The sequence below is a fragment of the Lemur catta genome, chromosome 1, assembly GCF_020740605.2.
Source record: "Lemur catta isolate mLemCat1 chromosome 1, mLemCat1.pri, whole genome shotgun sequence".
Lineage (NCBI taxonomy): Eukaryota > Metazoa > Chordata > Mammalia > Primates > Lemuridae > Lemur > Lemur catta.
In genome coordinates, this window is record NC_059128.1 from 11587159 (window position 1) to 11610246 (window position 23088).

Here is a 23088-nt window from a genome sequence, read left to right on the forward strand (position 1 = left end):
TCTATAATGCACGCTAAAATATTGACAATTTTTTTTACAGTGGTTTAACTTGAATTCTCTCTTGACGGGTCCAGAATTAATATCAGATACATACCTTGCACTTTTCTTGGCTCAATTACAACAGGAAGGTAAATACAGACTGCAAATTTTGCAATGTTATCTTTGGAAGTAGCTAAGTAAAACTGGCTTATGAAATGTGAGCATAACAATACTGTTATTCTGGCAGTGGGAATGAAATAATCTTTATGCTTGACTTGGTGAACTTTAGGCTGTGATTTGGGTGATGCTGTAGAGTTCTCACTGACACCAGGCCCTCCTCTGAGGGTGCTGCTTTCTTTGCAGCCCTTCTCAGTAATGGCTTTTTTCTTCCATACATCACATACCACAGGGCTGAGAGGAGGGGTAGATACTCTTCCTGTTCTTCCTCACCCCTTCTAAGCTACTGTCCTTCTTTATAAACTCTAACTCCTTTGAAATGCGAGATTAAACTACCCCCTGCCCTTTTGCAGTCATCCATGAGCTTCGTCTTTTTCATTGAAGATTTTAGGATCTGACTCGCTTTTTCTCTGCTTCAACTCCTTTTATCATTCTTTTTTTTTTTGAGACAGAGTCTGGCTTTGTTGCCTGGGCTAGAGTGCATGCCGTGGCGTCAGCCTCGCTCACAGCAACCTCAAACTCCTGGGCTCAAGCGATCCTTCTGCCTCAGCCTCCCGACAGGCATGCGCCACCATGCCCAGCTAATTTTTTTCTATATATATAGTTTTAGTTGGCCAGATAATTTGTTTCTATTTTTTAGTAGAGACAGAGTCTCGCTCTTGCTCAGGCTGGTCTCAAACTCCTGACCTCGAGCGATCCATCCGCCTCGGCCTCCCAGAGTGCGAGGATTACAGGTGTGAGCCACCGTGCCCGGCCTATCATTCTTAATAATGTCTCTATTATTAGTCAAATCAACCAATCCAATACCTTGCTTCTTACTTTAAAAGATCATTCGTTCTTGCCTACCTATTGTCAATAACCATAACCACCTTCCAGTCTCAATTGCAAGCATCCTATTCTTTGACTACCACCTCCCATCTTCGTACCATGTTTTTTCTGTTTTTCTTTTTTTTATTCCCACAGTTCCTTTTTTTTTTTTTTTTTTTTTAACGGAGTCTCCCTATGTTGCCCAGGCCAGTCTCCTGGGTTCTAGCAATCCTCCTTCCTCAGTCTCCTGAATAGCTAGAATTATAGGCACACACCACCGTGTCTGGGTCCAACAAATTTTTAAACCCTACTAGGGGGCCTAAACACTCCCCTTATATCCATACTTCTTTTCTTACCCTGCTTGTTTTTTATAATCCATCATTATAATCACTCTATTGCATTTCTCAACTTTTTTTTCCTCCTCCCCCTTAGTTCTCAACTTCTTTTCCCCTCATTCCCTCCACCATACTTTAATCGCAAGAATCTCAATCCTAGTTAAAACCAAAGCTTGGCTTCATCCATTCCTATACTGGCGCAGATGAACATGACTAAAGGATACTATAAGCCATGATGATTGGTTACTTTAAATTTATGGTCACAAATATCAGTGGAGCCCTTGGTGCTGCCTAACGTTTCCACTGTGTTATCTCAGTATATCCATGCACCAGTCTGCAAGATGATTATTGCATAGCTTACCTTTGCAAACCTCTAACCACTCCCCTTTCCCATCCTTACACCTTGCTTATGGCCTTCCTTTATATTCTAAGAACATTGAGTCAATTAAAAGAGAACTTCCTTGTCTTTCTACCAACAAATCTATCAACTCGTTTAACTCTCTACCTGTGTTTTGAGCCTATGAAAATAGGTGAATTGGCACCACCACTGCTGCTGAGAGATTAGACAGTCCTGTGTCGGCTGGATGCAGTGGCTCACGCCCGTAATCCTAGCACTTTCAGAGGCCAGGGTGGGAGAATAAGTTGAGGCTAAGAGTTCTAGACCAGCCTGGACAATGGTGAGACCCCGTCTCTACAAAAATAAAAAAAATTAGCCAGGTGTAGTGGCATGTAACTGTAGTCTCAGCTACCTGAGAGGCTGAGGCAGGAGGATTGCTTGAGCTCAGGAGTTTGAGTTTACACTGAGCTATGATGACACCACTGCCCTCTTGCCTGAGCAGCAGAGCAAGACCTTGTCTCAAAAAAATAAATAAAAAAGAAATTCTTGTGTAGGCAAGCCATGTAAATTTTTATAATGGAAAAGAGACTATGCTTAGTACACAGGGTCTTCTGCCCTTTAGTGTAGATCAAAAAGCAAGTAGTGGTTGTACAGAAAAATGGCATTGAAACAGATTTCCAGCAACAAGTGCTTTGGGTGACAGCAGAAAATTTTTGAACATGACAGTGTTGAACTGAACAGTAGTATGAAATTTGCGATCTACTTACTACCAAAAGCAGAAAGTGGAAAGTGCCTTGCACTCTATTGGTTGTCTAGTTTAACTTGAACAGAATAAAATTGTATATAAAAATCAATATCAAGCTGCCTCAGAACCTGGCCTTGTCATTATTTTTCAGTATTAAAGGAGAAGGTGACAGCTGGGACTTTGGCATTCGTGCTAGGTTTTGGAGAAGGGTAGAAGACTCTTCACAGATGATGTGGCATTCGATGTCTGGTTGTCTCTTTGCGATGTTAGTAGCTATTGATGATCAGTGCCTAGAACCCTTATTTCATTAAAGCTTGCAAAATGTTATTATTAGATTCCTACCATTCCTTCATTTATTAGCTGGAATACTATACAAATAAACTTCCCTTCATCAGTTATTTGGTTATTCTGAAGTATAGTTCCATACAGGAAAAGCAGGATAAATATTCCTTTCCCTTTATCAGTTTTTAAAACAAATTGGTCTCAGTGTTCTTCAAAGGTAACCAATTACTTTCTTGTTTTTGTTAAACTAAACTTAAAATGTAGTTCATTTGTTTCAGTCCATTGTAATTATTATTCATATTGACACTTAAATTTTGTCATCTTGGACCAGTGAGAACCTTTTGAAGTTTATCCCCAAGTCTCTGACATGACCACTTTAGTCTTTTGAAGGCTTGCTTTCTCATTTAACAAGATGTTGCAAGGTTATCTTGTATATTTTCTGCCTTGTATTTGAACTCTCATTTCTCCAAGGATACCTGGTTCCTTTGATTAACAATACTTAGAGGTCACAGTCTGAGCACTGGCATACTTATTGCTACTGGGTTTGTCATCGCCTAGTTATTTTCAATTCACATTTAGGATTATAGTGTTTTTATTTAACTTATTTGATTTTTTAAAAAATTTTTTGTAGAGACAGTGTCTCACTGTGTTGCCCAGGCTGGTCTTGAACTCCTGGCCTCAAGTGATACTCCTGCCTCAGCCTCCCAAGGTGCCAGGATTACAGGCATGAGCCACTACCATACCTGGCCAACTTCTTTGATTTTATATATTTGTATCTCTTTTCTTTCATAACTAAAACTTTGGTTCCTAACCATATCCTCCCTTCTTGAAACCGTGTCTCCCTTGGCTTCCAGGCCATCATGCTCTGGTTTTCCCATTTCCACAAATGACTCATTTTACCTAGGTTACCCATCATTGCACACATTATTTGACTGTGTCCTCACAGCAACGTCTGAGGAACATACCAGTATCATTTGTTTAACGATTGAAGAAACCAAGACAGATGGGTTAAGTGATTTACAGAAACCATGCAGCTAGGAAGTGGAAGAGCCGGGATTAAATCCAGGCAGTCGAAGAACGTCGTGGCCTGTACCTGCAGTCCCAGCTACTCAAGAGGCTGAAGCAGGAAGATCACTTGAGCCTCAGAGTTCTAGACTGAAGTGGCTCCAGCCTGGGCAACATAGTGAGACCCTGTCTCTAAAAAATAAATAAGTAAATAAACCCAGGCAGTCTGATTCCAAATCCCTTGCTTTTACCTATTCATTTACCAGTCTCTCTGATACCCTTTAGTGAGTAGCCTACTTTGTCAAGGACTGTGTTAGTAGGGCCATTTACAGACATTGTTTTATTTACTTTTCATAGTCACTCTATGAAACAGCTATTCCAGTCTTACAGATGGGAGAAAGTGAGGCTCAGAGACTTTAAGTAACTTATACTAGGTTACTCTGCTAGTTAGCATAAGAATCATTGTTTGAATCCAGATCTTTCTGAATCCTCAGCTTATATTTTTTTCCATTACGCTGTGCTTCCTCTGTTGTCATTAGAAATCAATTTTTAATCTCTTACTAGCTGTTTTAGTTAATTTTTGCCTTTTGGGGTTTTTTAGGTTATTCTATATTTGTTGTTAAGGGTGATCTGCCAGATTGTGAAGCTGACCAACTACTGCAGATGATCAGGGTTCAACAAATGCATCGACCAAAACTTATTGGAGAAGAGTTGGCACAACTAAAAGAGCAAAGGTAAAAATTAAGCCTGTAGTATAGAATATATGATAGTATTTCATTATAATAATTAAATTTTCATGCTTACTTTGGGATATATGGTCCTTTTGTTGGTGATGCTTATATTTCAATGAAGTTTATTGGTTCAAACTTTAATCAACTCTTTGAATTACTTAAATATATTAGATTCAAATCACAACACAATCTTTATATTACTAAACCTCATCTGCCAGAAAATGCTTAAGTTTTGACTTATGTAAAATCTTTAGATAACAAATACTTTTATATTATGTGTAAACAAGAACACTGCTCTGCATTTATTATCAGTGCTTTTGTTCTTTAGGGTCCATAAAGCAGACCTGGAACGAGTCTTAGAAGCAAATGATGGGTCAGGAATGTTAGATGAAGATGAGGAGGATTTGCAGAGGGCTCTGACACTAAGTCGACAAGAAATTGACATGGAAGATGAAGAAGCAGATCTCCGCAGAGCTATTCAGCTAAGTATGCAAGGTATAGAGATTTTGATGTGCACTTCATTCATTGTTGAAAAATGGATTCAGATTGTTCTTAGTTTTCTTGAAAGTTAGTACCATTAGTTAGTACCAATGGTACCAATGGTAACTTTCCTGAAAGTTAGTACCATTGTTTGACAATTATTTCCCTGTAATGGCAATCACTTTTTATAATCTATATTATATTAGGACTAGTTATATTTTTACTTCTGGTTATTTTATTTGGTTATAATACTGTACTAACACAATAGTAAATGGAGATTAATCGTTGTGGGTGTCAGCTGACCCTTACCCAAACTAGCTTTTTCATAAATATATGCCATTAGACATGACAGAAGGGCCTGGGTTTAATTTTACAAAAATCTAACACTTATTGGCGATACAGCTTAAAGCTTAATGCCCACTTTGGTGGACCTACTATTTTAGTGATATAAGCCCATCTAAGCAGTCAGAAATGTTGAGACATTTCTCAAAGTAGCTTATTTAAGTATGAAGTGAGGTTTTTTTGTAGTTTCTTGTTTGTTTGTTTTTTGAGACAGGGTCTCGCTCTGTCTCCCAGACTAGAGTACGGTGGCGTCATCATAGCTCACTGCAACCTCAAACTCCTGAGCTCAAGCAATCCTCCTGCCTCAGCCTCCCAAGTGGCCAGGACTACAGGCACTCACCACCATGCCTGGATAATTTTTTTTCCTATTTTTTGTAGGGACAAGGTCTCTATCTTGCTTAGGCTGGTCTTGAACTCCTGGCCTCAAGCGATCCTCCCGCCTCAACTTCCCAAAGTGTTAGGATTACAGGCGTGAGCCACTGTGTTCATGCCTATCGTTTGTTTTTCTCTAATTCATATGAATTTGCTTCTACTTTCTAATGAAATTGTTCATCAATTGAATTCCTTAAATATCTAAATAAAATTGATTCCATTAATATGAAGATTATTTTTATCCTGAAGTTTTCTTGCTTCTGGGCTCACCTCTGAGTACTCCATATGGTGTACAATCCCATTTTTGGTTAATTAAGCCCTGCTAGATTAGCCCAGTAATGGCCAGAAACCAGATTTTATAATTTTAGGTATTTTTATATAATTCATTCTTCTTACCACTTTATTTTACAATTTGTGCAGAATCTCTTTTTGGAACAGTTATCAAGCGAGAACATCAAAACATTTAAGTTGTTATACCCAAATGTTTGAGGATAGAGGAGACCAGAGAGTGGGTTTGTTTTATGGTCATCCACTTTATGTTGCTTTGAGGACTACTCTGCCTTTGAAGGTGTAGATTCATTTCTAATAATTTAAAGAGAGCACACAAGTGTGGTGTTAATGACTTCTCTTACCATGTTGGTTGTTTGACTTATATTCTCACATCTTCTACATCACAGATGGGTAACAGCATTGGTTGCAGTGGACGTACATTTGATTTGGACTGCCTTAATCAGATTTCCCCTGAGACTTTCAGAGCCTTTCTTATATTTATAGAATAGGAACAAGAATATTTTAAAGAAGAAAACTAGAAAAACTTGCTCAAATGAGTATAAACTTATTGTTGCTTAAATTGGTAAATAAAATGACTGTTTTTTGTTTCATTTTTAGGTAGTTCCAGAAATATATCTCAAGATATTCCACACACATCAGGTACAACTCTTACTTCAGAAGAGCTGCGGAAGAGAAGAGAAGCCTACTTTGAAAAGTAAAGTAGTTGGTACACATTAAAATTGCATATTTAATATTTGCTTTGGCTATTTTGTCTGTTTGTAAATGACTAGTTACTGCTTGAATCCTGTGAGCATTTGAATGTATTTTTAAAAATTTACAGCCAATAACATATGAAATAAAATACAGTTTTAGGGAAAAATTTTGCCCCAGTACCGGATAAATTTACATGAAATAGGGTGAAGGAAACCTTGTAAAATTTCATTTGTTAAAAAGAAAATGGAATTAGGTAAGGCAGGAACAATACCTATTGATCCTTTGAATGTGCTTCTTGGTTACCTAACTCTGCAAAATTCTTCTTATCAATCAATAAGAAAAAATCTTTTGAGGTAGGAGAGCACACTCCAAAATAGAGGTGGTAGTTCATTGTCCTTTTTGTTGCCACTTTAGGGGGTCCTGCAGGCCCTTCAGTATCAAGGGCATGGAGGCAAACAGTAAGTCTGAATCGGTTCCTAAAACCTTACCTTATGCCTAGCTTTGTAAGTACTCATTAAATAGAAATTTTACCCTATGAAAATATCTTTTTTTCTGATAACTATCATTCACAAGTCATCTTCTCTTTTTCCTTTTTTAAAGAAAAATAAAACTCCATCTTAAAGATTATGAGATCTATAATAGATAATCAGATCCTCTGATCTCAGGTCAGAAAACAAAAGGCTGGTAGCTGAATGTGGCCCATTATTTGCTGTATTTCGTCAATTCTAAGGTACACATATTTTCACATTACAACATCTCTGAAATTGAGAAGCATCTTACAATCATAATTGACAGTATTTTAGCAGTATCTAAAATATCGGAGCATTTTACACTTGATGGTATAATGAAGATAATATTTACCTTTTTTTCTGTTTTTTTTAAGTCACAACTCAGAAGTATATGAAGGAAAGTTCTGATCAGCTGACATCCTTTTAATGTGAGATATTTCTAGTGTTTATTCAGTGATAGATTAATGGATTTAATTATATTTAAAATTTCAAAGTAGTGTTTATTAGTGCTTTTCACTTTCTTTTAAATTTTACAGTTAACTTTTATGTTTTAGTTATGATGAACTTCAAATTTATACAAAAGTAGAAAAAGTAGCATAATTCCTATTTGTCTATAACCCAGATTTAACAAGTATCAGCACCTTGCCAATCACATTTTTATGTTCCCTCCCATCTTCCATTCTTCCACCTGCAAACTTGAATTATTTTGTAACAGATCTCAATCATCATATCATTTAATTTCTAACCATTTTATATGTGTCTCTAAAATATATGGACTTTTTTTTAACATAGCCAAATGCTACCATCACACAATAATAATCACATGATAATTATTAATGATAATTCTGGATCATCAGATCTCTAGTGTTAAAAATAACTTAAACCTACTAAATTAGGTAAAACTAATATTCTAGGAAATTTATTTTAAGAATATCACAAAGCATACTCCCACCATTCTTCAATAACTGATGTTAGTATTTTGGCACATTCTCTCCCTGGCACACAGGCACACTTATGTTGTAAGTGTTATACCAATCTTCCCCTGATAGTAAATAGCGTTTGTAACAGGCTGCATATTCCATAAAAGAAATGGATTGCCTAATTTATATATGAACCTTTTTATTTTTGCTATTATAATTAATATTGCAACAAACAACTCTTGTACAGAGTCTTATCTCTTGAATCTCTCATCGTTTTTCTAATTTTTCTGAGGATGTCAGATTATTGGGTTAAAGGATATGAACATTTTTAAGGCCTTGGTACAGATTTTTTAATTGCTTTCCAGAATAGGTACCAAGTAATAGTTCTACCATGCTTATTTCAGACTCTTTTTGTGGGGAGGGGGCAGAATAAAATGGTCCAAACAGACATTCTACTTAGAGAAACTACAAAATTCACAAGCACATTTAAGAAAAGGAAAACATCTTTACAAAAAAATTTTTTGTATTTTTTGGGTTAGAAATATAAAACTTCTAATAAATTGAACTTTTTATAGTAGTAAAGATAATTTAGTAACATTCCATAATGACTAAGTTATAACAAGCACAATACCAGCAATAACTAGTGCTTTTTAATAAACAGAGGTTTCAGTCAACCAGCACCCTTTTAAAAACATTCTGGTATCAATATACCTCATTCCTAATTGAAGGGTAATTGACTGGGGAGGACGGTGTGCAGTGATGGTTATCAGCTTCAGCCTTCTGGCTTGACCTTGAAAATATTGCTGTGAACTTGGAGAAAGAGCTGGAAAATATTTTACATAGTCACATGTACAGTTAAGAGCTAACTTCTAGGTGTTTATTTTTAACAATGGCTAGCGTTCAAAACATTATAGAACTCATTAGTAGAAGAGCTGAGAAGCTAATATTTGCCTTTCACTCAAATTCCTGGTTACTTAGCCTGGATGAGTCCTTGTGTTTCTAGCTTCTGTCTTTGGGACTTGGCTCTAAGGTTATCAAGCTAACTCTATCTTTCCTCTTGCTGTCCCCAAACTGCCTCTGGTGCTAACTTGTTATTCATACAATTTTATGGGTTTTTTTATTCCCCATTTTTGTTGTTTGAAGCTTCATACTTAATGTAGTAACCATAGTACTCATGCATAAAGAACACTATAGGGTTTCTCTCTGGTGCAAAAAATACTGTTAAAAATCTACCTATTAGAAATTCATAGTTTATAAGAGTTGTTAAGTAATATTTTCATAGCCATGCCATTTTCCCAGTAGTAAGCTTGAAATCCATTTTACCTTCATAAAATCTCAAGCAAAACTCTACTACATCAACTATGTCAATGTAAAACCTGTCTTAATTCACATGTTATGAGCATCAAATTAGACAATGTATGTAAAACTATTTTGTAAACTGTAAAGTATTCCACAGATATGTGTTAGCATTATTATTGTCTTCTCTGGGTATAACTTTGAAATGATGCGGATTCTTTCTGTTAAGAAAAACATAGTGTTTCCCAACAGGGAGGGACACAGATATTTTCATGGCCATGGATTGCTTTGATGTTTTGATTACCTAATACTTGAGCCACCGCTTCAGTGGTATGATGTAGTTTATCAGACAGGGTTCAGTTTAAGAAATAGAAACTGCTAGAGGTATTTTAAGGAGAAAAGTATTTAATACAGAATTTAGGAACTTATACACTCATAGTAAAAGCTGGAGGTATAGCCCTAGGCCAGGCCTCCAGAATACCACAAACCAACTTGCAGGAAGAGCTGCAGCCGCTACCCCAGTTGGAACAATGGGGAATGAGGATACTGAGTTTAAGAACACAGTGCCCTAGCTGTGATCCTAGGATTAGGAAGCTGCCTCCACAATTGCCTAGACATGGGAACATAAAGTCCCCCACAACAATGGCAATGAAGCAGAATTCTGGGACTGGTAACTTCATGACTTTGCTTGCCAACAGAACAACCAAAGTCTCAGGAAAGTGGCTATGTCTCATTTCTGCATTTTAAATCTCATGCAAGTACTTAATTTGTAACCAGAATCCTACTTGTAAAGGAATGTAAGACATGTACTTTTTAGCTTCCCACCCTCTATAATACTGAAGGCACATTAGAAGGCACAGTGGGAATGGATGCTGAGTGTTATTTGAACACGTTCCATCTCAGTGTCATCATAGCTGGAAGGTGTCAAAATTGTTTCAAGGTTGGCAATTGATTTACTTCTCATTTTTCATAAATTAAAAGTAGAATAAATGTTACCCCTCTCAAGTTTCTGTCTCACTGATCACTCCCTTGTATTCTGACATACTTTCTTGAGTGGAGGGGAAGAGGGCATGGTTGATACCTGATGTGCCAGCAATTCCACACAACTCACAGTCTGTCTTTCTTGTGCCAGTTACCAGACACAGGATATGCTAGTGGAAGCATTAGCCATGCACACTAGAGAGTCACACCCATTATAGATGTCAATTTTCTGGCTCAAAGCTCAATAGGGAGAAATTGCAGTTTTCACTGATTGAATTTTTTTTTTTTTTGCTGCTCACATGTACAGAAAATGTACCATTCTATTAATAAAGTTGCTGGTAGTTTAAAAATTCTGGTTCCTTTAAAAATCCTTATATACTTTTTTAAAGCTATGGCTTCTCACTCAGATTGTCAACTGTTTATAATTTTGCTTTTCAGCTTTCTGTGTTTCTGTTTATATATATGAAATACAGGTTGAGCATCCCTCATTCGAAATGCTTGGGACCAGAAGTGTTCCAGATTTTGGATTTTTTTAATAGTATTTTGGAATATTTGCATTATACTTGTGCATCCCAAATCTGACAATCCAAAATCTGAAGTGAGCATTTCCTTTGAACATCATGTCACTGCTCAAAAAGTTTCAGATTTTAGAGCATTTTGGATTCAGCTTTTAGGACATGTGATGTTCAATCTGTAATTTCAAATTTACAGAAAAGCAGAAATAGTACACAGAGCTCCTTATACTCTTCACCCAGATTTCCCTATTGCTGACATTTCTGAACCTTTTAAATCTCATGTGAGTGCTTAATTTGTAACCAAATCCTACTTGTAAAGGAATCTAAGACATGTAGTTTTTAGCTATAATACCAAAGGCACAGTGGGAATGGTGAACCATTTGGGAATAACTTGCAGACATGATTTCCCATTATATCTCACTACTTCAGTGGGTATTTTCCAAGTATAAGGACGTGTTCCTACATATTTGCATCATTAACCATCATGTTTAAATGTCTCAAAATGTGGCTATTTATGAAATTGTTTTTCCTTTTGAAAAAGAAATACAGGGGAGCTTAATGCAATACACATTAATGAAAACTTAATAATTTGTGCTAAATAGTAGTTTTCATTTCTTTCATTTGTCAAGTATTTGGTGAATGCCTACTATGTGACAGGGTTAGTTTTAGGCACTGCAAAAACAGATAAACAAGATAAGGTTTGTGCTTTTTTAGCTTACATTCTGAAGAGGGAGACAAACAGAAGAATAGCAGATGATGACAAGTTTATGCTGAGAATAAATTGAAGTGATGAGATAGTGAGAATGCCAGGTGGCTGTGTCAGGTGGGTAGTCAGGAAAGGCATCTCTGGGTGATATTTAAGCTCAGACCTGAATGACAAGGAGCCAGCCATGGAGAGATCATGTTAATTGACATGGTAATTTGAGATGCTCTGTCTTCCCAAAGTGCTTATTTTCCGTGGCTTCTAACAATATTAAGGATCTATAAACCAACACTCATTGCATAAGAATAGTTACCAGTAAATGTTTTCGTATAATAGGCTATTTTGTGGTGGAAATACCTACCTCTTAATTTGTCTGATAAATTCAAATTTTATATCTAGGTTTCCTAGGATCAGCACTTCTATACCTTTAAGTATTAATAATATATATCAGACTAATTGCTCTTGCACTCTTTTGTCATGTTCATGCCAGTGACTATTTTGATTTGTGGAATAATTTATTTTCCATATGAATAGTTTTTCTCATGATATAATTATTCTTAAGTTTTGTTTTTTTAACATACATTTAATTTTGAATGTTTCAGGCAGCAGCAGCAGCAGCAGCAGCAGCGGCAGCAGCAGGTAGATCCACCAGGACAGATTTCACATCCATGTGAAGGGCCAACCACAAGTTCAGGAGCACTCAGGAGTGATCCAGGTACAGTCCTCTGACCATTCATCATGCTTGTTACCTGCATGCTCTATTTGACATACAGACTTAATATTATTTTTGCTTTGTAGTATTTTTTTCTCCCCTCTTTAATTGTATTAAAACTCTTAAGTGAATTTGTAATCTACTAGATTTCGTTGGGTTAAGGAGCAGGCAGACTAGAGATTCAATGAATTTTTTTTTTTAACATAATACTTTCAACTTCACAGTAATTAGTACCTTCTCCAAAAATTCCTCAAATATCATGAATGTTAGTAGGTGAAAAATATATTTTACCACCTGAAAAATGAAAAATACTCGAGTGTAATAGAGTTGCTTACCAGGCTTTGGTTTGTTTAATAGGTCTTAAACTTTGGCCAATTATTGGTAGTTGAAGTTGAGTGAAAAGAAAACTGTATCTAACAGGACTTACAAGCAGAATATGTAGCGAACTCTCATAACTGAACAATAGGAAAACAACTCAATAAATGAGTGAAGGATTTGAAAAGATATTTCACCAGGTGAGATACAGGGATGATGACAATAAGCACATGAAAAGATGCTCAACATCACTAGTCATTAGGGAAGTGCACATTAAAACCACAATGAGATGCCACTACATAGCTATAAGTATGCCTTAATAAAAAAATAAAACCAACAATACCAAGTGCTGGCAAGGATAAGAGCAAATGGGACTCTGATACACTGTTAGTGAGAATGTAAAAGGATACAGCAACTTTGGGAAACAGTTTGACATTTTTTAAATAAATTTACACTTAACTGTGTGGTCCAGCAGTCCTATTCCTTTGTACATAGCCAAGAAAACAGAAAACTGAGGTTCACACAAAAACTTGCATTTGAAAGCTTATAGGAGCTTTATTCATAATTGTCAAAAATTAGAAACTACCTAAATGTTGACCTTCATTTGGTGAATGGATATAATGGATGTACAAGCTATGGTACATCCAAACAATTGAATACTAAAAGGAATGAACTGCTACTTTTTCCTACTCTTCCTGTTAAGTATAGTTAAAAACCCTGGACATTTGTATAAAACAAACATAAGAATCTCAAAGACGGAAAGAAGACAGATTGGCTAGAGACCTCATGACTAGAGGAACAACATGGTGGTGAGTGGCCTGGATTTTCTTTTTTGCCTCATATATCTGGACTTGTTGCTAGAGAAGTCACGGGCACAGACCCAAGAGAAAATTCCCAAGAAAAACCTGCTGTCTCTAGCCAAAAGCAACTGCCTAGCAAGACAAAAACTTTTAGATAATAAACACACTAGTCCAATTAAACACCGCAGAATAAATTACCCCTGTCAACAAAGGCCAAGTGGGAGCCAAGACTTGTACCCCAATCTGGCAGAAATGAGGTACTCTTCTCCTCTTCCCCAGTTGGGGTGGTCAGAGACAGCCAGATAGGGAGCTGAGATTTTCATTCCCTGTGTAAGGTAATGAGACTCCCTCTCCCATGGTGTTAGTAGTCACAGGAGCCCGAACTTCCACGGGGAATACGTAGGTATCCTTCTGGCTTCCCACATGGGTGGTGTCAGAGAAGAGGCCTAGTTGGGAATCAAGACTGTTATTGACACCCAGCAGTAACAAGGCCACCCCCACAGTGTTAGTGGAGGCCACGTGGGGAGCAGTAACAAGACACTCCTCTCCCTCCCAGTCAGGGAGATGGCAGTGGAGGACAGTGGGAAGCCGTAACTGCACGTGCAGCAGCAGTGCACCACCGCCGCTTGTCATCAGAGGCCCTGAAGGAAACTAGACTTCTGTTCCCATCTGGCATTAGCAAGGTGACACTCCCTTGTTCCCACCAATGCTGTGTCAGAGGTGGGGAAATCTTGCTAGAACAGAAGATTTAAATAAGAATTATAGTCTCATAACATAATACCCCAAATGTCCAGGATTCAGTTGAAAATCACTTGTAATACCAAGAACCAGGAAAATCTCAACTTGAACGAGACGAATGAGAAAAGACAATCAACACTTCGATGGCACTGAATTACCTGATCAAGATTTTTTTTCTATTTATCTATTTTTTTTTTTTTTTTTTGAGATGGGATCTCGTTGTTTCACCCAGTCTGGTCTCTAACTCCTGGGCTGAAGTGGTCCTTCCACCTCGGCCTTCTGAGTAGCTGGGACTACAGGTGTGGGCCACTGCGCCCAACTTTCATAAAGATTTTTAAAGCAGCTATCATAAAATTGCTTCAGCAAGCAATTACAATGAACATACTTGAAGCAAATGAAAAAATAGAAAGTCTTAGCAAAGAAATGGAAGATACAAAGAAAAAACAAATGGAAATTTTCTAACTGAAAAATAATAGTAACTGAAGTTTTCAGAACTCAGCAGATGGACTCAAGAGCAGAATGGAGAGGACAGAGAAAACAATCACTGAGCTTGGGCCGGGCGCGGTGGCTCATGCCTGTAATCCTAGCACTCTGGGAGGCCGAGGAGGGTGGATTGCTCAAGGTCAGGAGTTCGAGACCAGCCTCTCAGCAAGAGCGAGACCCTGTCTCTACTAAAAATAGAAAGAAATTATCTGGCCAACTAAAATATATATAGAGAAAAAATTAGCCGGGCATGGTGGTGCATGCCTGTAGTCCCAGCTACTGGGGAGGCTGAGGCAGTAGGATCGCTTAAGCCCAGGAGTTTGAGGTTGCTGTGAGCTAGGCTGACGCCACGGCACTCACTCTAGCCCAGGCAACACAGTGAGACTCTGTCTCAAAAAAAAAAAAACAATCACTGAGCTTGAAAGCAGAACAATAGAAATTACCAGAATGGAGCAACAGAGAAAAAATAGACTGGAAGAAATGAACAGAGCCTTCAGAGACCTGTGGCACCATAACAAAAGATCTAAATTTGTGTCATGGAAGTCTCAGGAGTTGAGAGAGGGTGGGGCTGAAAAAACATTTGAAGAAGTGACGGCTGAAAATTTCTCAAATTTGGCAAAAAATGGAAACCTACAGATTCAAGAAGATGAATGAACCTCAAATAAGATAAACCCAAAGAGATTCATACCAAGACACATCATAGTCAGATTTTGGAAAACTGAAGACAAAATATAAAAATCTTGAAATCAGTGAGAAATAGCCTTACCTCCAGCAATTTGAATGAAAGTAGATTTTGCAACAGAAATTATGGATGCCAGAAGCAAGTGGTACAACATTTTTCTAGTACTGAAGAAAAAAACCCTTAAACCTAGGATTATATATCCAGTGAAATATCCTTCAAGAGTGAAGGGAAAATTAACAGAATTTGTCTTCAGCAGACCTAGTCTAAAATAATGGCTAAAGGAAGTTCTCTGTAAAGAAAAGACATAATAAAAAGTAATTTTGGAACATCAGAAAGGAAGAGTAGTTACAGGTAAACACAATAGACTTTCCCTTGGTTTTGAATTTTCTAAATTATGTTTGATGGTTGAAGCATGAATTATAATTAACACTGATTTTGTTTTCAGTGTATGTATAGGATATATTTAAGGCAATTATGTTATAAATGAAGGAGGGTCAGGGGACATAAAGGGACATAAGCTTTCTGTATTTCATTTGAACTGGTACAGCCACTTTGGAAAATAATTTGTTTCCTAAAAAACTGAACATACCCTGACCATATGACACAACATTTATACTCCTGGGCATTTGTCCCAGAGAAATAAAAATTTATATCCATACAAAAACCTGTACACAAATGTTCATAGCAGCTTTGTTTATCATAATCAAAAACTGTAAAGAGCCAAAATGTCCTATAGTAGGTAGATGGTTAAACAAACAGTAGTACATCTGTCATGGGATACTACTCAGCACTGAAAAGAAACCAACTGTTGGTAAGTGGAACAATTTGGGTGGATCTCAGGGGCATTATGCTGAGTGCAAAAAAGTCTCAAAAGCTCTCATACTATATGATTCCATTTGTATAACATTCTAAAAATGACAAATCTATAAAGAAAAAATGAGTGGTTGCCAACAGTTAGGGAAGGCGGGTGGAAGAGAGGTGAGTGTGACTATAAAGTGAGAGCAGGAGGGAGGTCTTTGTGGTATAACAGGTCTGTGTCTTGATTGTGCTGATCGTGGTTACATGAATCCACATTTATGATAAAATGCCACATAAACTACACACAACATTGTGCCAGTGTTGGTATCTGGGTTTTGGTTTGACTGTTAGTTACATAAGATGTAACTATTGGGTGAAATTGGCCTAAAGAGTGAGTACATGGGATCTCTCAACTATTTTTGCAATCTCCCTTGAATTGACAATTATTTCAAAATAAATAGTTTTTTTAAAAAGCATTAATTTTTTATAACATATCTCAAATGCATTATGCTAAGTGAAGGAAGCCATATGCAAAAGGCTGCATACATACTGGTGTGATTCCATTTATCTGACATGCAGGAAAAGGCAAAACTATCAGATAGAGAACATACCATTGCTCGTCTGGGATTGGGGATTGACCACAAAGGGGCTGCATGATGGAATTTTCTGGGTCAGTAGAATGGTTCTGTATCTGGTTCTGTATCTTGATGGTGGTGTTGGTTTTACAGCTGTATGCATTTATCAAAAACTATGGAACTATAAAAGTGAATTTTACTTTATGTGAATTAAAAAATCAAAAAAGAGGGCCAGGCATGGTGGCTCACGCCTGTAATCCCAGCGCTTTCAGAGGCTGAGGCAGGAGGATTGCTTGTGCCCAGGAGTTCCAGACCAGCCTGACCAACATAGCAAGACCCTGTCTCTACAAAAATGAGCTGGGCATGATGGCATGTGCCTGTAGTTCCAGCTACGCAGGAGGCTGAGCCAGGAAGATTGCTTAAACCCAGAAGTTGAGGTTGCAGTGAACTTTGATGATGCCACTGCACTCTAGCCTGGGCAACAAAGTGAGAGAGACCCTGTCTCAAAGAAAAAAAAAAGAAAGAAACTTGTGCTGAAATATAAATACATTTTCTAAGAGCTTACCTTTTGATGACTTTGAGAATTTTCCAGAAATTTCTAAGAAATGTGTGTTTTCTTTCCCAACAGGTGATGGTATGAGTGAAGAAGACATGCTTCAGGCAGCTGTGACCATGTCTTTAGAAACTGTTAGAAATAATTTGAAAACAGAAGGAAAAAAATAATACCTTTTAAAAATCATTTAGCTATTCATACTTTGCAACATTATCCTGTGTGGTTACAACATAGGGTCCATTTTGGTAATGTGTCAAATAGATGAGGAAATTAAGGCTTTTAGGTGGTTTGCAAACAAAATGATGACAAAGTGGAAAAAATGTGTCAGTTGTAGGACTAAATAATGATCCTTTAAATATTAAATAATGATCCTTTCAATACTAGCCAAAGAGGCATTCAGCAATTAAAGAAATTTAAAATAGTTTTCTAAATGTTCCTTTTTATGTTTGAGTGTGCAATAACTAACATGTCTAAAATTAGGGCATTTGGGGGGGTGTTTTTGCAGACCAACTAATTAGCTCTTGCCACAGAACTTTCTTCATATAGTTTGGTTTTCTTTTTCTGTCTTCTGTTACAGGTAATTTGGCTCACTTTCGTCATCTGATAGTTGCCTTTATTTCTCATTAACCAAACTAACCTTTCAGGAAAGTGTCTCTTGTCTGTGTTGATAATATTTAATAGTAATGGTTCCAGAACAAACGGTTCTCCCTCCAACTATGTATCATGCACTTGAGTGTTTTCTCATGTTATTCCTCTGATCACAATTTTTCTGCTACCTGGTTTTCATTATTTTTCTACAACTCTTGTGAAAGATGGTCATCTTTTCTGAGGTTTTGTTTTAAGCCCTCTACGATGGGATCATTATTTTATGACTCTGGTGCATTCCTAAACTCTGAAAGCAGCCCTGCGCAAGTATCTGAGAATAAATGAGCATTTTTAAAAATGTGTGAGTACATGCTTTCCCAGATGCTTTATGAATGTCTTTTCAATATGTTAGAACTTCACAGCTTTGTTGTAACCTTTTTCCTTCGCCTTATTATTTTCTTTCTTCTCCAATTGAGAAAAATAGGAGAAGCATAGTATGCAAGCAAGCTTCCTTCTGTTATAAAAATTAACATGAATACCCACGATGAATGTATGATAGATGAAATTTGGCCTTCAATTTTAATAGCAGGTTTTTTTTTTTTGGTCATGTGACTGGAACTTTCTCTTCTATTTACAATTGAGTCATGGAATATAGTTGTCTACTTCACATCTGTTAGTATGTATTGCTTGCCAGAGATGGTGATCTGGAACATGAAGATAATTTGCTAGCAAAAATATATTTAACTTGCATCATGTTTAGGTAGCTTAAGAACTATAGAGTCACAGTCTTAATGGGTCTGTAAATAACAAAGTCTGTAGTTTTGATAAATATTCTTTAATTGAGATGTACAGAGAGTTTGTTGTTGGGTCAGTATAGTAGTATGATTTTAATGAAAACCATGTCTCTGTGAAATGGGTGTTTTAGATGCTGTTATTTGTTCTCCATCCCGTTTTGAAGCCCTTTTGAATGTTGAATTGTTCATAAGCTAAAATTCAAGACGAAATTTCAGCTGACAAGGTAGATAATTAAAGTATGGTATGTTGCCCTACTGGTGTGTGGCTGCACACATTTTATCAGGGAAAGTTTTTTAATCTAGGATTTATTGCTAACTAACTGAAAAGAGATGGAAAAATATCTTTTATTTATGATTATTAAATAGCTTTTTCTTGGATAGAAAAGATTTTTTTAGTCATTATTTTGTGCCAATTAAAGTTTGTTGAAGTTTCCCTTACCCAAAATTGACAGTTTTATTTTAAAATCTAAAGTTTTCTTTTAACAGTTGAAAATGTTTTAGTATAATTAGAACTGCAAAGGTTGTAAGAGTTTAGTAGTACTACTCCCTCAAGATTTACAAGCTAAATATTTTAAGACTGAACATTTATGTAATTATCCCCAGTATGTTAGTCATATTTTCCCATTGAAAAGTTACATTAAACTTTTCATACACTTGAATTGATGAGCTACCTAATATAAAAATGAGAAAACCGATATGAATTTAAAAGTTTTAACTTTAGAATTTATAAAGTTCATATATTATATACCCTAGTTAAAACACTTAAGAAAATATAGTGTGTTGACTTTTAGTCGTTAGGGGCTTTTTAAAGCAGAGCTGAGCACACACTGGATATGTTTGAATGTGTTTAGTTTGTTTTGAAATTGTTACATTTGGCAGACAGATCCAGAATCACTAGTGAACTGCCATCTTGTTTGGATTGGCTCAAATTTAATTGAATGTTTAGATTCCATTTCTTAATTGATTGGCCAGTATGTAAAGATGTCAATGCTTATAATCATAGTATCAAGAAATTTAAAAGTTATACAAAGATATATAGCTCACTCATCAGGAACTGCCATTTATTGTAGACCACCTGCAAGAAAGTCAGGAACAATGAAATTCACAAGAATTGTCCTGCTAAGTACTTTATAAAGATTTCCATTCTGTTTTACCAATTGGAAACACCTTAATGTTTAATATTTAAACTATTGGTATCATTTTTCTAATGTATAATTTGTATTATGGGGATAAAATATGCACAGTGGTAATACTAGTGTTATAAAGTTTAAACAAACTTTGGAAATACCACTTTCATATTTTCAGATGTCATGGATTTAATAAGTAGTTATTTATGTTTTAAAAATTCAAAGTACTTAATCTCTAATCTAAAACCATCAATATACATTTTTACAGTGATTAACATACAACTATTTCAGTAATATAAATTGTTTGAAAAGGTTGCTGCAGGTAAACTCTATATTTAAACTTTTAAGATCTTGGCCAAATAATTTATAATTCACAGAATATTTTATTTAAGGAGGTGCTTTTTTTTCTTTAAAACTTGATTTTTTAAAATTAATGCTTTATTCATAATGCCAAAGTTAATAAGGAAAAAAAATCTAAAACTAGTTGAGTATCATTAGAGGCAAAACTACCAGTAATCTATATTGTTTCATTTAATATCAAGTTGAATAAAATAAATTTTATTCTAGTCTGAGTCTAAATTACATCTTGAATGTCTACATGTTTGATACTATTCTTAAAATCATGCTAGTGCCAAGAGTTACTAAATTTTTTAAACTGCTCCATTGGACCTGTACAAATCTGAAAAAGATTGATTCAGTGCATAATCAAAATATGATTTACAAATCTTAAGTTGAAAAACAAATATTGATATTTTAAATTCTTAGGATTCAATAATTAATATTGACCTCCTATTAAAAACTTTATCTGCCAGCTACCAAAAAAAAAAAAACTCTCACTATCTGGAATTGAAGAGGCTTCAGGCCACTATTTTCTTCTTTTTTTTTTTTTGAGACAGAGTCTCACTGTGTTGCCTGGGCTAAAGTGAGTGCCGTGGCGTCAGCCTAGCTCACAGCAACCTCAAACTCCTGGGCTTAAGCAATCCTCCTGCCTCAGCCTCCCGAGTAGCTGGGACTACAGGCATGCGCCACCATGCCCGGCTAATTTTTTCTATATATATTTTAGTTGGCCAGATGATTTCTTTCTATTTTTTAGTAGAGATGGGGTCTCGCTCTTGCTCACAGGCCACTATTTTCAAAGTGAATTGTTTGTTGTATCTGGGCCCCAACAAGTATGGACATATGATATATATACTATAACCTTAATTAAGAAAAACCAGATTAGATCAGCTAACCATTTCAGCAATGTAAATAATTTTTTATTTTTTCATATTCAAAATAAAACTTTCATTCCTGATTCCTTTATAACCAGCGTCTTTTGCTAAAGAAATGAGCTGGCTTTGTATTGTTTTTTAAAGTCTTAAACATAATAAAAATATTTTTGTGTTCTATTCTACTTTCATGAATGACAGGATTTTGACATTGTTGGTTAATTCTCAAATTTTGATTTCTTTTTTATTTGAAGAAAACCTTTGTTATTTTTACTTTTTCCAAAATGGTCTGGCATTTTAAGAATTAATGCTAATAACATAACTTCTAAATTTATGGTAATTGGCATGTTTAATAATAGTGTACCTAAAAAAATGTTAAGACTGTGGATTCATAGACAAAGCAAGTGGGAAACATTAGTGAAATATTATGTGGACATTCCTGATTCGTGTAGGAAGCGGCTCATTTGTCTCTTGCATAGTTCAAAGGTGAATGTTTCCTGGAACCTTTGTAATGTTTTTTTCTTTGAAAGAAGAAAATGTACATTTGAAATGTGATTATCTAATTTCTATAACACTGGACTATTACTAGGAATAACTTTTAAACAATTACTCTTCTGTATAAATAAAATATTTGAAATTCAAGTACAGAAACCATGTGAAATAAAAAGCATTGTCTTTTGGCCATGATACAAATGCACTGTGGCAGTGCCGTTTGCTCAGGACCCAACTCTGCAGCCCTTCTGTGTGTGCTTCTCTCTCCTAATTCATTTGCTGTTACTACACACACAGGCCTTCCTTTCTGGTCCTTAGAAAAGCCGGGCTTCCAAAGCAATGTTGAACACTGAGTATTCTATTGTTAATGTGGATGTTCAATGAGTTGTATTTTAAATATCAAAGATTATTAAATAAAGATAATGTTTGCTTTTCTATTTCCTTTTTGTGTTACTAATTAATAGCCTTGCCATTCAAGATATGGTTGGAGGACCAGCATCTGTATCACCCAAGAACTTTTCAGAAATGCAGAGTTTTAGGCCACACTCCGACCATACCAAATCAGAGCTGGTATTTTTAGTAAGATCCCCAGGGGACTGGAAGCAGAGTGAAGTTTGAGAAGCACTGTTTTATGGATTGTTCTCAACCAGCTGCAGTGATGAATAAAAGAGGCCAGGGGAGCCCATTGATGTTCATTCCATTCCAGTGAACTGCTGCCAATGGGTCTATTATTACTAGATCCTCCAGTCTTTTCCAAGAGAAACTAAGAATTCCAGATTCTTATTTGAAATCTGAATATTTAAAAATGTTCGTTTAATTGTTTTTTATCCCTGAGGACCAAACAAAGCACATTAGCAACAATTTGTAAGAGTGCTGTTTTTCCTCATTTTATTCAACACTGGACAGTAGAATCCAAATGTAATAATTGGAATCTACCTAGACTGATAGAAGAATATATTGTCCTCAAATTTGATAATGAGGGTTGTATTATATCCATTTTAGTTTTGATTAGGATTGAGCACAAATTTTGAAACAATTTTTAAAATTATTACATGCATCTTTTTAGCCTAACTTCCTAGCTTAGCACTTAAAAGGATCAATTTATTGAATTTGGATGCCACCAATGGCTCTGATCTCAACACTCGTCTGCCTGCCCTATTAAATACAAAATTGATTTGAAGGCCCATTTTATATGTTAGCTAAAAACTCTAAAGTTTGGGAATTCTTGTATTGTCCTTATGCTGCCAATTTGCATGTTTTAGGACTTTTAAACCATTTTGTCTCTGTCACCAAATGCTCAAATTTCACTTTATAGGTCATTTGGCTCCAGCTGTGCTCTTTAGCCTCTGCTCTTGACCTTTCCCCTTTACACACCCAGCAGGCCTCCTGGGAAACAAACCAGGCTCTTCCCCTACCTCTTGGTACCCTATCACTCCTTGTCCCCTTTCTTTTGCCCTTTTGCTATCCCTGCCCAACTATCATTGGCCATTCCCTGATATACGGACTCTTTTCTCCTGCACACTGGGCTTATCGTTTTCTTTGCCCTGTGCCAAGGTAGTTCTCCCAGTGTTCAGTTCTTCCTGTGCCAGGGACGTCAGCCACCCTTTGTCTCACGGACTACTAGAGAGAAACAACTCCTATGTTATTCATTCACTCATTCAACAAACAATTTGAGCACTAGGTTGTAGGAGACAGAGCCATGAATAAGAATATTCATGAATATTCA

At 36.2% G+C, this 23088-nt stretch overlaps 1 protein-coding gene across 1 annotated transcript in view; it reads left to right on the forward strand.

Annotated features, from left to right (window-relative positions):
• ATXN3 (ataxin 3) overlaps nucleotides 1-17578 on the forward strand; it is a 30812-nt gene extending 13234 nt beyond the window's left edge. Inside the window, 7 exon segments of the mRNA XM_045561951.1 lie at nucleotides 41-128; nucleotides 4269-4401; nucleotides 4727-4893; nucleotides 6481-6577; nucleotides 12103-12166; nucleotides 12168-12215; nucleotides 17232-17578. Of these exon segments, the coding sequence (XP_045417907.1) occupies nucleotides 41-128; nucleotides 4269-4401; nucleotides 4727-4893; nucleotides 6481-6577; nucleotides 12103-12166; nucleotides 12168-12215; nucleotides 17232-17243 (609 nt within the window). The 3' untranslated portion in view covers nucleotides 17244-17578.
• Nucleotides 17579-23088: the final 5510 nt, after the last annotated feature.